We start from the raw sequence: 12716 nt of genomic DNA, 5'->3' as shown, positions 1-12716 counted from the left end.
TTTTTTTTTTTTTTTTTTTTTTTGGTTTTTGGTTTTTGGTTTTGTTTTTCGTTTTTTGCTAATGAATTTTTTAGCATAGCTAATTTATTGGGAGATCCTGGGGAGGAAGCAAGGTAATAGTCTACTAGAAGATAGGATCCACCTATCTGTCCCCCTCCCCCATGGGATTATTCCTTTTAGAGTAACATCCCTCTTTTGTTTTTGTTTTTCTTATTGTTGTTTTTTTGTTTTTTTGTTTTTTTGGAGGGGGCCTCTGATTTTTACCATCTCCTCTTGGGGCAGAGTTAAATGCACTTGAGCGTCTCCTTCCCTGGTCAAGGGTGGAGATGACTTGAGATTCTGGGAGCCTCAGCTGCCCCTTAGGAAGCTGCCACATCCCCTTTCCACCTGACAGAAACCCCTTGGTCAAACTGTACCTTGTCTTCTTATTCCATCCATGAATAGAAACGCTATCAGTCAACGATCCCCCGGACGTTCTGGACAGGCAGAAATGCCTTGCTGCCTTGGCGTCCCTCCGACACGCCAAGTGGTTCCAGGTTTGCATTTTGTTCTTCTATTTGTCTTTCGGTAGAGAATTCCTAAGTTATAACTTGGCTAATTTTCACCATAAAGTTTCGGTAACATTGAAGAGCACCGTGCTGGACTTAGCACCTGCCGGCGTGCAGTTGCTAAAGGAGCACGCGTAGACAAATTTGACACCCCCAGAGGAGGCTTGTGACTGAGTAGGTGGGGAGCTGCTGCTTTGTGCCAAGAGTAACATCATTCTCGTCCACTCGGTGAAATCGCTGCCGACCACACGCTTGGTGGTTGTGAGCGTTCACCGTTCACCCTTGACAAAGTAGCACCCTGAGACTTGTGTTTTTCATGTTTGCCTTGTGTTCAGGGAGGTGCCTTGGTGTGAAAAGCCTGTGCTTTGTTCCTCTAGGCCAGAGCCAATGGGCTGAAGTCGTGTGTCATTGTCATCCGGGTCCTGAGGGACCTGTGCACCCGCGTTCCCACCTGGGGTCCCCTCAGAGGATGGGTAAGGCACCTCTGTAGCTATAGCCACCCTGGGTCATGTGTGCAGAGACCTCCCGGATCCCAAGACTATGTTAATGGTAAATGGGCTGGAGTGGCCCTTCAGGGTGTGGCCGATACTCCGGTCATAGCTGCTCATTGAGCAACTACTGTGTGCCACACCCTGGGTGGGGGTGAGAACGAGACCAGACTCCCATGGAGGGTGCGCAGCTCAGCTAGGCAGGGGCCGGCCAGGTGGCACACTTACTGTGGCAGATGGCACTCCGTGAAGAAGGTTTTGTAGCTGTTCTTGGACAGGGGTCAGCAAACTGAGGCCCACAGGCCAATTTTGGCTAGTTGCCTGTTTATCTATAGTTAAGAATGCTTTTTATGTTTTTAAATGGCTACATTTTAAGTATAAGTACCTATGTAACAGCTTCAGTTTGCCTCTTGGCCCACACAGCCTGCCCCTTTAACGTCTGGTCCTTTAAGGAGAAGTTGGTTAAGACCCACTCTAGGTGTCCTGTCTTGGACGCGCGCCCGCACGCGCGCGCGCACACACACACACACACACACACACACACACACACACACACACACACACACACACACACACACACACACACACACACGGCAACAGCTCCTCAGCATCAGCCAGCTCCCTCCTGGACACTGTAGTTAACTGTCCCTCTTGCCTTTCAGCCCCTCGAGCTTCTCTGTGAGAAGTCCATCGGCACAGCCAACAGACCAATGGGTGCTGGCGAGGCCCTGCGGAGAGTGCTGGAGTGCCTGGCTTCAGGCATCGTGATGCCAGGTTGGGGCCTTGTGCTTTGCAAGTTGCAGGGAAAGGACAGGGATTGAGGCCCTGAGGCCACTTCCTGGTGGGTCCCCTGACCGGGTTAGGGCAGCAGCAGCCCCGTGTCCCCCTAGGGATGAAGCATGTGACTACCCTCTTGCACCATCATATCCAGCCCTGTGCCGGCTCCGCAGCTGTGACTCGGGGCGGATCCGGGGCAGTGGTGACCCACTCCCACGCGAGCTCCATGCTCTGAGATACATGTGGATTATTTCTCTCACAGGCTGGATGCCGAGTGGGTCACCGAGCTCGGTGTGTTTTCCAGAGCTGGGTGTGGATGGGGCGTGGGGGGTAACGCACTTGGTTCCCTCAGCCAGCACAACTCTTCGGAGATGCTAAAAGATAATCCTCTGCATATCTTCCTTGTTTCCTGCCTTCAGATGGTTCTGGCATTTATGACCCTTGTGAAAAAGAAGCCACTGATGCTATTGGGCATCTAGACAGACAGCAACGGGAAGATATCACACAGAGTGCGCAGGTATAGTCATCGCCATTGCCAACGTGAGCCCTTACCCAGTCTGTAATCACTGGCTTCCAGTTCCATTACTGGGTATTCTCAGGGTAGCCACTGGACTCATAGGCTCAGGCTGGGGATTCTGAAGGTCAAGGGATCGTGCCTGATACAGGGTGCCCCAATCTGGGTTGCTTCTTTCCCCTGGCGCCACGCGTGGTTGTCGCCTGCCCCCTCAGCCTGCTCGAGTGCTGTTTTCAGACACCGAGTTCAGCGGGGAGATGTGTTTGCGTGCGGACTGCTCCAGGAGTCCTTCCCTCGCAGGCCCACCACGTGGCTCCGTGTGGCAACCAGTCCCCAGGTTGGGGTCTCCTGTAATCCTCTCGAGGGGGGTGGTCACAGGCTGGCCTTTCCCCCACAGCGAGGCTGGGCCCTGGCTGTTGGGGACCCCTCGCTGTCATAGGGGAGACCGTTAGCAACCCGTCAGCTCCCACCCCTTCCAGAAGGCATTAGTGAGAGCACACACGTTGGCTGGGAACGCAGGGCGGCTGAGTCAGGTTCCTCTTCCCCTTCTCCAGCATGCTCTGCGACTTGCTGCGTTTGGCCAGCTCCATAAGGTCCTGGGTATGGACCCCTTGCCTTCGAAGATGCCCAAGAAACCAAAGAATGAAAACCCAGTGGACTACACAGGTAAGCATGGCGCAGTGCCCATGCCCAGGCAGGCGGTATCATCGCACGCTCCCAGTAGAGCCCAGACTGGAGTCTCAGCTGCTTCTGTCCTTGTCTCGTTTCAGTTCAAATACCCCCCAGTACCACCTACGCCATTACGCCCATGAAACGCCCAATGGAGGAAGATGGGGAGGAAAAGTCTCCCAGCAAAAAGAAGAAGAAGATTCAGAAGAAAGGTACCAGCATTCATTCATAGTCCTTGTTTTACCCTCCACGTGGCTTCAATTAAGGTTCACCCCAGAGTGAGTGGCATACCTCCTTTTGCCTTTTCTTTCTCGGACATGATACTTAAGTCCTTTTCAGAATGATTAAATAAATACAGCCTGGGTATGGAACACAAGTGGGGTGGACGTGCCTCAGCTGGTGACCGCAGGCGTGGTGTGCGCCTGGGAGTGGGGCAGGCAAGGCCTCGGCATGTGTGGCCGCCCAGCCCCCTGCCCAGTCCTCCACGTCGTGCATCAGGGCGCAGTCAGGACAGGTTCCCTTGCCCGGTTCAGAATTGACTGACTTTCCAGAGCAACATTGGTGTGTTCTCTCTAGAGGAGAAAGCAGAGCCCCCCCAAGCGATGAATGCCCTGATGAGACTGAACCAGCTCAAGCCGGGGCTGCAGTACAAACTGGTTTCCCAGACTGGTCCAGTTCACGCCCCCATCTTCACCATGTCTGTGGAGGTAGACGGCAACTCATTCGAGGCCTCTGGGCCCTCCAAAAAGACTGCCAAGTTGCACGTGGCCGTTAAGGTGAGCGCGGCCGGCAGCGTCGTACAACAGCAAAACCCTCCCCTCATCTTGCTCCCCTTCAGAGCCATCATCCCCTGTTTAAGCCCGAGGCTAAAGGAGGGCATGCGCATACTGAAATGGTTAGATTCCTGAACGGTAGCCAAGTCACACGTGGCAAGAATGCCATCATCACTGTGGCTGATGGGCAGAGGGCCCCCAAGTGTGGCTGGGCATCGAGGTGGTCTTGGGAGCTATAGGAGAGCTCCTCCAGTTGCCTGGACGCCACCCTAGGAACTTCTGATTCAAGATCCCAGGTGTGGGAGGGGTTCTGCGTGGTTGAGCCCTCCCTCACTGGGGGCCTGGGTCTCCCTCCTGCAGGTGTTACAGGACATGGGCTTGCCCACGGGTGCCGAAGGCAGAGACTCCAGCAAGGGGGAAGACTCAGCTGAGGAGACAGAGGCGAAGCCAGCCGTGGTGGCCCCTCCACCTGTGGTGGAAGCTGTCTCGACCCCCAGCGCTGCCTTTCCCTCAGATCCCACTGCCGAGGTGAGCACGGGGTGGGTGCTGGGGTGCCCGGCAGGAAGGAGCGGGCAGCCGTGGGTCCCGTGAACCAGGAGAGTTACTGGTCCTTGTTCTCTTACCCCAAGAGAGTGTACCTTCCAGTCCAGGAGCCTGTGGAGGGAGTTGGGTGTGAGCTGTTGAGCCATGACCAAGAGGCCGTTGCTGGTGTTGACCCAGCATCTGGGGTGGCCTGCAGTCGAGGATGTGCCGTTTCCCCAGGAGACGGGGTGTGGGTGGAGGTGGTCCCATTGCTGGGAAGGCCACAGATGATTTCTGGAGACAGGAGTGGCGAGGGGGATGGAGCGGAGGGCCTCAGCCATGACATAGGGGCGGCTGCCCTCCTCCACGTGCTGGAAAGCCCTTAGCTGAGTTTTTGGTTTTCTTTTCTGTTTTCCCTGAGAACGTAAAACAGCAGGGGCCGATCCTGACCAAGCATGGCAAGAACCCTGTTATGGAACTTAATGAGAAGAGGCGTGGCCTCAAGTATGAGCTCATCTCAGAGACAGGGGGCAGCCATGACAAGCGCTTCGTCATGGAGGTGAGTGGTCCTGGGGGCGGATCCTGTGGGGGCCTGGAGTCTTTGGAGACTCCCCCCCGCCCCAAGGGGGGTGTTGGGTCACCCCAGACACGCGTGTGTTCTTCCCAGGTCGAGGTGGACGGACAGAAGTTTCAAGGCGCTGGCTCAAACAAAAAGGTGGCCAAAGCATATGCCGCCCTTGCTGCGCTAGAAAAACTGTTCCCCGATGCCCCTCTGGCCCTTGAGGCCAACAAGAAGAAGAGAGCCCCCGTGCCCGTGAGAGGTGGACCGAAATTTGCTGCTAAGGTGAGCGGTCACCCCGGAACTCTCTGACCTTGGCGTGTATTCTCTGGTGATTCGAGCGGGAGGCGAATGTAACCCGTCTGTCTTCTTTCCCGTCCAGCCACATAACCCTGGGTTCGGCATGGGGGGTCCCATGCACAACGAAGTGCCCCCGCCCCCCAATCTCCGAGGACGGGGAAGAGGAGGGAACATCCGAGGTCGAGGGAGAGGGAGAGGCTTTGGTGGCGCCAACCATGGAGGCTACATGAATGCTGGTGAGGACCATTGTCCTGTGCTGTCCCAGTGGGCTCGGCCTGCTCCCTGGAGCGGGTGGGACCCCTGGGGCCAACTGAGATGCCGGAAGAGGCAGGGGGCCGGCAGACCCACCTCCTGCCCTGGTGACCCTGTCTCTTCCCTTTCAGGCGCCGGGTATGGCAGCTACGGGTATGGAGGCAACTCGGCGACCGCTGGCTACAGTAAGTGTGTGTTTCTCTTTGTCTGAGCTTGGGGAGAAGCTGCAGCTTAGCTCCTGTGGCCTGAGTTAGAGCAGGGTGGCCCAGCAGCAGGAGCCTCCCTGAGGCTTAAGGGCGGCTGGCTGGCACCCATTCTCGGTGGTTAGGTCAGGCGGTCCTCCAGCACCCCCCATCCTGCAAAAGTGTAATTTACTCTTTAAATGTTAATGCACACGCTTGTGTGCCTTGAAAGTTCATTAAAAGTCAGAATTTTAAATTTCTCTGCTTTAAGCCATGCGAAGCACCAATCCTGTGAATATACTTTTCCTGACAGTGCACAGCTCTTGTCTTGAGAAGGAGCCTTCATTGGGGGGTTACAGGAGCAGAGAAATCTAAAACATGAATTTCAAATGTGGCGCTCTGTGCCATTTTTCAAAAGAATTCTAATTTTTTTTCTCTGCTCTGTCTCCCCCTTTTGTAGGTGACTTTTTCACAGACTGCTACGGCTATCATGATTTTGGGTCTTCCTAGAGCATCTAAAAGTATTGCACACAAAATCAACTTTTTACTCCAATTTTCTCGAACTCCAAAACCCAAAGTGTCCGTGCTGTGCCCTGTGCTTCACTGGGTTTCTCAACCGTGGCTTGTCACCGCAGCTTGTCTGAAACTCTTAGCCTGCAGAATTTAAGACAATGGCAGTTTTTATCGTGATTTGCCTTTGAACTTGGTCATATTGAAGTTCACAATAAGTGGAAAACAATTTTCAGAGAATGTGTTTTTTTGTGCAGAATTGCACAGAATTCTAGAGCCAGCGTTGGTCAGCATCAAGGCAAAAGCCCACCTTTGCTTTTTATGGAAAGCATTACTTTATTTAAGAGACAGATAATAATGCATTTTAATCTACCTTTGTCTTAATTTACAGCAGGTTTTGTATGAATTTTTAACCTTTTAACAAATTCCCAAATCTGGTTGATGCCTTTGACAGTAACGATTTCACCACATCTGAATCCAGAGCAACCGGCCTTTTTTCTGTTGTTTTTTCATAAGCATGTGAAACGTTGGGAACGTTGGGGAATTGTATATTGTGCTAAGTTAACCTCTTCCACCTTTTGTAAATGCTCTGGTGGGTTCTTGTTCCGGGATGCAATGTTCTGTAGCTGCTTTAGCTAGAGGTGAACTCTCAAAGGTATCAAAACTGTGCTTCCACTGTTAGTGCAAGAAACAGACAGGCTTTAAGGGAGAGAGAACGTGGGATTTTGCAAGTCGTAATCACACCTGCAAATGCATGGGATTCTAGAGGGTTTTTTTCCATTTTTCTTTTCTTTTTTTTTAATGGGGCTTTAAAAATAAGCAGGAAGAGCTTAATACATAGCACAATTCTCCAGTGAAGAGCCAAGCCTCAGCAGGGCCTGTGCTGCTGGGCGCACATCCACGGCAGATTCCAGAAGGCCCGGAAAGCTTCTGCCCTCTCACCTTAGGGTACAGGCCTGAGCTTGTGTGGCTTCTCCCTTGTGCGCAGAGGCACACAGAGGCGTTTTGGCTCTTGAATGAGACCCCCCGTCTCTTGGCGGGAGTCCTTCTTGGGAATGAGTGTAGTTTTGGCTCTGGTCAGCAGGTTTTTTTTGCAGCAAGGCCTGCCTCTGCGTTGACTTGCAAAATTTTGCGTTTATTCAGTCAGGCAAAAAATTGGTCAAAACGGTTATTACATAATTTGTTCCCAGGGGTTTGAAACATTCAGTGAAACTTTTTAAAACTTTGATTGCATGATGTATTTTTTTTTTTCCTAGAAAGTTATTGTTTGAGAATAATGTCTTTTTATACCAGGAAATAGTTATCCTGAAATGACGTTGAAAATTTCCCCTCCTCTTTATTATTATTATTATTTTTTTTTAATCAATACATGTTAAAGTAACAAGCCCTCAGTCCTTGGCGTCTTCATTCATTCCCACACTGGCGGAGGGGCGAGGAGGCGCTCAGTGCTGGTCGTGGGCAGCCGAGGTGGTGGGCTTCCGAGAGGGGGTCTGCAGGGGACCTCCTGTCCTCCAGCCTCCTTGAGAAGCCTTCGCGTGTTTACTTTCTTGCGTTGTGGGACACGTCCTTCTCCTTGGTGTTTTTGGCTTTGGGTGGTGTGGGTGGAAGGGTCTAGAGAAGATTAACTGATGTTGCAGATCAGTTCTATCCAAATTATTGTTCAAACCACCCAAGACACAGCGGTGTGGGGCGTACATCTGCAGCGGGTGGAAGGAATTAACCCCATTCAAAAGGCAGGAGATCCTTGGTGCTAAATACGGGAAGGAAGGGCAGGGTGTGTGGGGAGCGTCCTCTCCCCGTCCTCCCACCCTGGGCATAGTGGCCACGCCAGGCACCAGCCCCGGCTGTCTGTGGCAGGGGCAGCGGCCAGCCCGCACAGGTGCGCCCAGGCCCGCCTGCTCCAGGAGCCCAAGAGTTCTGCAGCCCTTGTGTGAATGCTAGGGATTGCCCAGCTGGGTCGGAGAGCCACCCACGTGACCTCTTGTCTTCCTGTCGCCTCACCTTAGCTGACCCATGCCCCGTCAGTCCATCTGAGTGGTGGGGCTGTGCTAACAAACCTGTCTTCCGGGGTCTGTACCTAGTTACCAGAGGGGGGACCCACCGTGACATTCTCCGCTCCAGGGCCTGAGAATGTGGCGGCCTGGCTGCACGCTTGTCCGTCCTGCCCCTGGGTCCTGCCTGCGCCCGGCAGCTGTGCTGGGAGTAAGGAGGGGCCCTCAGCGGGGGGCCACCCAAGTCAGGAGCTTGAGGCCCCACCTGGGTGTTCTGAACCCAGCCGTAGTGTTTCATTCCGCCCACGAGGCTGTGGCAGTCACACGAGGGAGATGCCCTAGGTCATTGGGCTAAGTCTCCATTCGGTCCTCCCAGACCCAGGTTGGACCAGCTGGTCTTCCAGGAACGACTCTGGCTTTTAGGGGCATCGTTAGAGAGCAGCTCCAGGGGTCACCCAGGCCTGGGACTACAGAGCCTCTTCCCAGCACAGCAGGGGGGAGGTGGCGGTGGCCAGCTGCTTCTTTGGGGCTTTGCTTTTCCTCTCACCATTGGGGACATCTGGGTAGCAGTCAGCTAGTCGTGAATGTCATCCCGCGCTTGGAGCCCATCTCATTGTAATGTTGACATCCGCTGCGAAAGCTGCTGCTGGCCTGCTGTCGTGCCGCTGCTTGGGCAGAGAGCCATTGTTGTCGTCAGCTGATGGGTGAGTGGGGCTGAAGGCTGGGCCAGCCCATACCAGGCTGCTTCAAGGACCGGAGCCGCTGCTCCTCGCTCTCCTGCCTCTTTCCGTCTCTCCGGGCCTGGCCAGTGGGCTTGTGGGTCAGCCTTCAGGGCCCACAGCTGTGACCTTCCCTCTCCTTCCCCTCCCCCATCTCCCGATCCTCCAGCTGACCCGCTACCTTCCTGTTTAGGTCAGTTCTACAGCAACGGAGGGCATTCTGGGAATGCCGGTGGTGGTGGCGGCGGCGGGGGCGGTGGTGGCTCTTCTGGCTACGGTTCCTACTACCAAGGTGACAACTACAACTCACCAGTGCCCCCGAAACACGCCGGGAAGAAGCAGCCGCACGGGGGCCAGCAGAAGCCCTCCTACGGCTCGGGCTACCAGTCCCACCAAGGCCAGCAGCAGTCCTACAACCAGAGCCAGTACAGCAACTACGGCCCCCCACAGGGCAAGCAGAAAGGCTATAATCATGGACAAGGCAACTACTCCTCCTACTCAAACTCCTACAGCTCCCCCGGAGGCGGGGGCGGATCAGACTACAGCTACGAGAGCAAATTCAGTGAGTTGGCTTCCAGAGCCGCCAGGGGTCCAGGCCAGCAGCACATCCCAAGGAGTGGTGGAAGCTCAGCCCTGCCCCAACCTGACCTCTGCTGGAGGGACTGGAAGGAAGCCGGGTGGTGCTGGCTGCAGGGCGGGCGTTAGGAAAATCCTGAAAGCAGGGTCCCCTGGCCCAGGTCTTTGCTGGTCCCTCCCTGTTGCCTTCTCCGAGGTCCCGGAGGCTGTGGGCTGAGGCTGGGGCCCAAGGGTGGATAGAGCCTGTGAGTCTGGGCCAGCTGCTGCAAGGTCATCTCCAGGGATGGGCTCTGGAGACAGCCCCCAACACATCCTGAGTTAACTTCCCCGTCTGCCGGTCCTTCCACCTCGTGCACAGACCCAGCAGGCCTGGGGAAGCGTGGGTGTGAACTCGTGCACAGCAGGATAGTGGGCAGCTGCGTGCCGGGGACCTTAAAGAAGCTGTGCTGCCTGTGCGTGGGCCTGGCGGTGGGCCTCGGGTACCTGGCTGGGTGGGAGAGGGGAGGAGGCCGCTGGGGACCCTGGGTTGGAGGAGCAGGCGGGAAGGCAGGATGGACCTGGGCTTCAGAACATGACGACATTACAGGGCTCCAGTGGCCCCTGGCGCTTCGTGGTTGGACCGAGTGTGCCAAATTTCATCAGTCAAGATGGGGATCGGGCAAGGCCCAGGCGTCAGCTGAGCTCCTGCCACTGCCAGGGCCGCGCACAAGGAACCTAGATCGCCCCAGCCGCAGTCTTGGCCACAGCCCCTTAACTGTGTTATCTTCTCTCCCCCAGACTACAGTGGTAGTGGAGGCCGAAGCGGCGGGAACAGCTACGGCTCAGGCGGGTCGTCCTACAATCCAGGGTCACACGGGGGCTACGGCGGAGGTTCTGGGGGCGGCTCCTCATACCAAGGCAAACAAGGTGGGCCTGGGGCAGCAGGCAGCACAGCCTGGGGCCCCTTAAACTCAGAGCCAGCAGGGACCACACGGATTCCATGAGGAGGGGGCGTGGCCTGGCCTGGGCAGATAGCAGCACAGGTAGGGGGGCCCCGGTGGCAGCTGCAGCTTGGCTTCCATGTGGGGTAAGAACAAGGAGTGGGAGACACGGGCACACCAGGACCCTGTGAGAGCACGGGCTTAGGCACACCTCCAGCGTCGGGTTCTTCCCGAGCCAGGCGTTCAGAAATTGCCCTATTCTTTTTTTTTTTTTCTCCTTTCCTTTTTGCGGTACGCAGGCCTCTCACTGCTGTGGCCTCTCCCGCTGCGGAGCAACAGGCTCCGGACGCGCAGGCCCAGCGGCCACGGCTCACGGGCCCAGCCGCTCCGCGGCATGTGGGATCCTCCCGGACCAGGGCACGAACCCGTGTCCCCTGCATCGGCAGGCGGACTCCCAACCACTGCGCCACCAGGGAAGCCCTGCCCTACTATTAAATGTTGGCACCAACGGGAAAGAATACGGAGAACAGTGAGGGCCAAACAGAGCCTGACGTGGAGCTCTGGTTTGGGGTGGTGAGCTCAGCCTGTGCTCAGGCAGCCCCCGGTTACAGCTTCCGCTGCCCATGCGTCGTGGCTGGGCAGCTCCCCACCCCTCATGAACGCAGGGCTGATGGTCCCACCTCAGGGTTTTTGGGACAACTAGGCCCAGTGACCCTGGAAAGGCACTTAGCAGAACAAGGTGGAGCTTCCATGGCTGCCCTGCCGCGATCTCTCCGGCAGACACAGTTCTGGTGTTGGCTGACGTCCTGCTCTCTGACCGCGGGGCAGGCCTGTGCCTCTCACCTCTAACCCTCCCCCCTCTCTCCCTTAGGAGGCTACTCATCACAGTCGAACTACAGCTCCCCGGGGTCCAGCCAGAATTACAGCGGCCCTCCCAGCTCCTACCAGTCGTCACAGGGGGGCTACGGCAGAAACGCAGATCACAGCATGAACTACCAGTACAGATAAAGCCCCCAAGGGGTGAAGATTTGTACCTTCTGCACTTACTCCCCTGTTGTAAGATTCAGTTTTATGCATCACAGTTAACATGTCAACCGGCCTCTCCAGGCCCCTTCCGCCCTACCCTGTCCACGTTGCTGTGTTGTGAGGTGCAGCTGGTCACTCCTGTGACCCGTCCTGTGACCCATATTTAGCTGTGTTTGGGACTCCGTGTCTTCAGTGGTTTGTTAGTTGCCATTACAACTTTGTCTGAGTAGAGTTTTTTTTGAGTTCTCGCAATTAAGTATCCCTCTGTCTATTTACAATTGGTGTTAGTGTTAACTCAGTTTGTCTTTAAATAGTAACGGAAGGGATACTTCATCTGTTAATGCTTTTGTGAAGTGAGTTAAACGAGCTTTCTGTATTTTAATGCTTTAGTGTTTCAGTTTTATAAGTGAAGATTTTATTTTAAAAACCAGTGGGAAAGAGTGGGGTTTTTTTTGTATGTCTGGTTCATTCAGGCAGTACATCTGAATTGAGCTGAATGTAGACGAATAAAGAAAAACAAAACTCTGTGCCTGTCGTAGGCCTGGGTGTCTGGGCCACCAGCAGCAAGATGGGCAGGTTCCTCCACGCTGTTCCCAGCACAGGAAGGCAGGGTGTGGGGGGCAGGGCAGTCCCTGGTCACCAGAGAACGGCCAAGGCCAGCAACCCAGTTTCCTGGCAGCTTGTAGAACCGGTCTCCCAGCGGCACCACAGTCCCAGCTCTCCCGTTGGGCTGCAGAGTGGCTTCCGGAGACCCACACTGCTGTAGGGGTTTTGCTCACACAGTCGGGCATGCTTTGTTTTCTCCATGAATTCTCATATGGTTTTAAGTGCAATTTCAAGTCACCATGGAGTAAAACATCCTTGTAGGTTGGGTACGTGTAACCTTAAAAAAGCCCAGTTGAATCTGGCTGAAAGGTGCCAAGATCTAGGGAACCCAGCCACAGAACCATCCATGCCAGGATGGCGCTTTGTGTCTTGTGTCTGCAGCAGCCACGGCCTTTCCCCTGGTGTCGCCCCACCTCGAGTGTGTTCCACAGAGTGCACTGTTGGCGTGCTTCACGATTCTGGGTAATTTTGCAGTTGTTGGGAGACATCTGTCACCTAGTGGGGTAGAGGCCAGGGATGCTGCTGACCATTCTACACTTGAATGTCAGCAGGGCGCAGGTGGAGGAACCCTCCCCAGAGCAGCCCTTTTCAACTCTGGCCCTGTGTCCGGGAGAGAGTGGGGGTCGCGCCCGGATTGCTTTACCCGCCTGTCTGGAACGAGCCCCTCAGTGACGCCTGGGACTGCATCTCTACAGGAACCCACCTAGTCTTGCTGCCTCTCCACTCTCTCAGACCAAGTACTGTTCAAGATTGTGGCCCCTTCGGGCTTCCCTGGTGGCGCAGT

The 12716-nt window shown here is 55.2% G+C and overlaps 1 protein-coding gene across 4 annotated transcripts in view; it reads left to right on the top strand.

The window, feature by feature from the left end:
- Positions 1 to 11853, top strand: part of ILF3 (interleukin enhancer binding factor 3) — a 16063-nt gene extending 4210 nt beyond the window's left edge. Inside the window, exons 5-19 of one of the 4 annotated variants that reach the window (XM_024745801.1) lie at positions 445 to 536; positions 926 to 1021; positions 1699 to 1810; positions 2233 to 2330; positions 2882 to 2993; positions 3098 to 3208; positions 3573 to 3772; positions 4130 to 4297; positions 4713 to 4850; positions 4959 to 5135; positions 5233 to 5386; positions 5534 to 5587; positions 8998 to 9366; positions 10158 to 10286; positions 11172 to 11853. In XM_024745801.1, coding sequence (XP_024601569.1) covers positions 445 to 536; positions 926 to 1021; positions 1699 to 1810; positions 2233 to 2330; positions 2882 to 2993; positions 3098 to 3208; positions 3573 to 3772; positions 4130 to 4297; positions 4713 to 4850; positions 4959 to 5135; positions 5233 to 5386; positions 5534 to 5587; positions 8998 to 9366; positions 10158 to 10286; positions 11172 to 11308 — 2147 coding nt within the window. In that variant the 3' untranslated portion in view covers positions 11309 to 11853. Of the gene's footprint in view, positions 1 to 444; positions 537 to 925; positions 1022 to 1698; positions 1811 to 2232; positions 2331 to 2881; positions 2994 to 3097; positions 3209 to 3572; positions 3773 to 4129; positions 4298 to 4712; positions 4851 to 4958; positions 5136 to 5232; positions 5387 to 5533; positions 5588 to 6044; positions 7479 to 8997; positions 9367 to 10157; positions 10287 to 11171 lie in introns of those variants that run through there. The other 3 variants (XM_024745802.1, XM_024745804.1, XM_024745803.1) reach the window with 3 other exon arrangements.
- The last annotated feature ends 863 nt before the right edge of the window (positions 11854 to 12716 follow it).

This window comes from Neophocaena asiaeorientalis, unplaced genomic scaffold, assembly GCF_003031525.2.
Source record: "Neophocaena asiaeorientalis asiaeorientalis breed wild unplaced genomic scaffold, Neophocaena_asiaeorientalis_V1.1 scaffold357, whole genome shotgun sequence".
NCBI lineage: Eukaryota > Metazoa > Chordata > Mammalia > Artiodactyla > Phocoenidae > Neophocaena > Neophocaena asiaeorientalis.
Note: the sequence above shows the minus strand (reverse complement) of the source record. Positions and strands in the feature narration are given on the sequence as shown.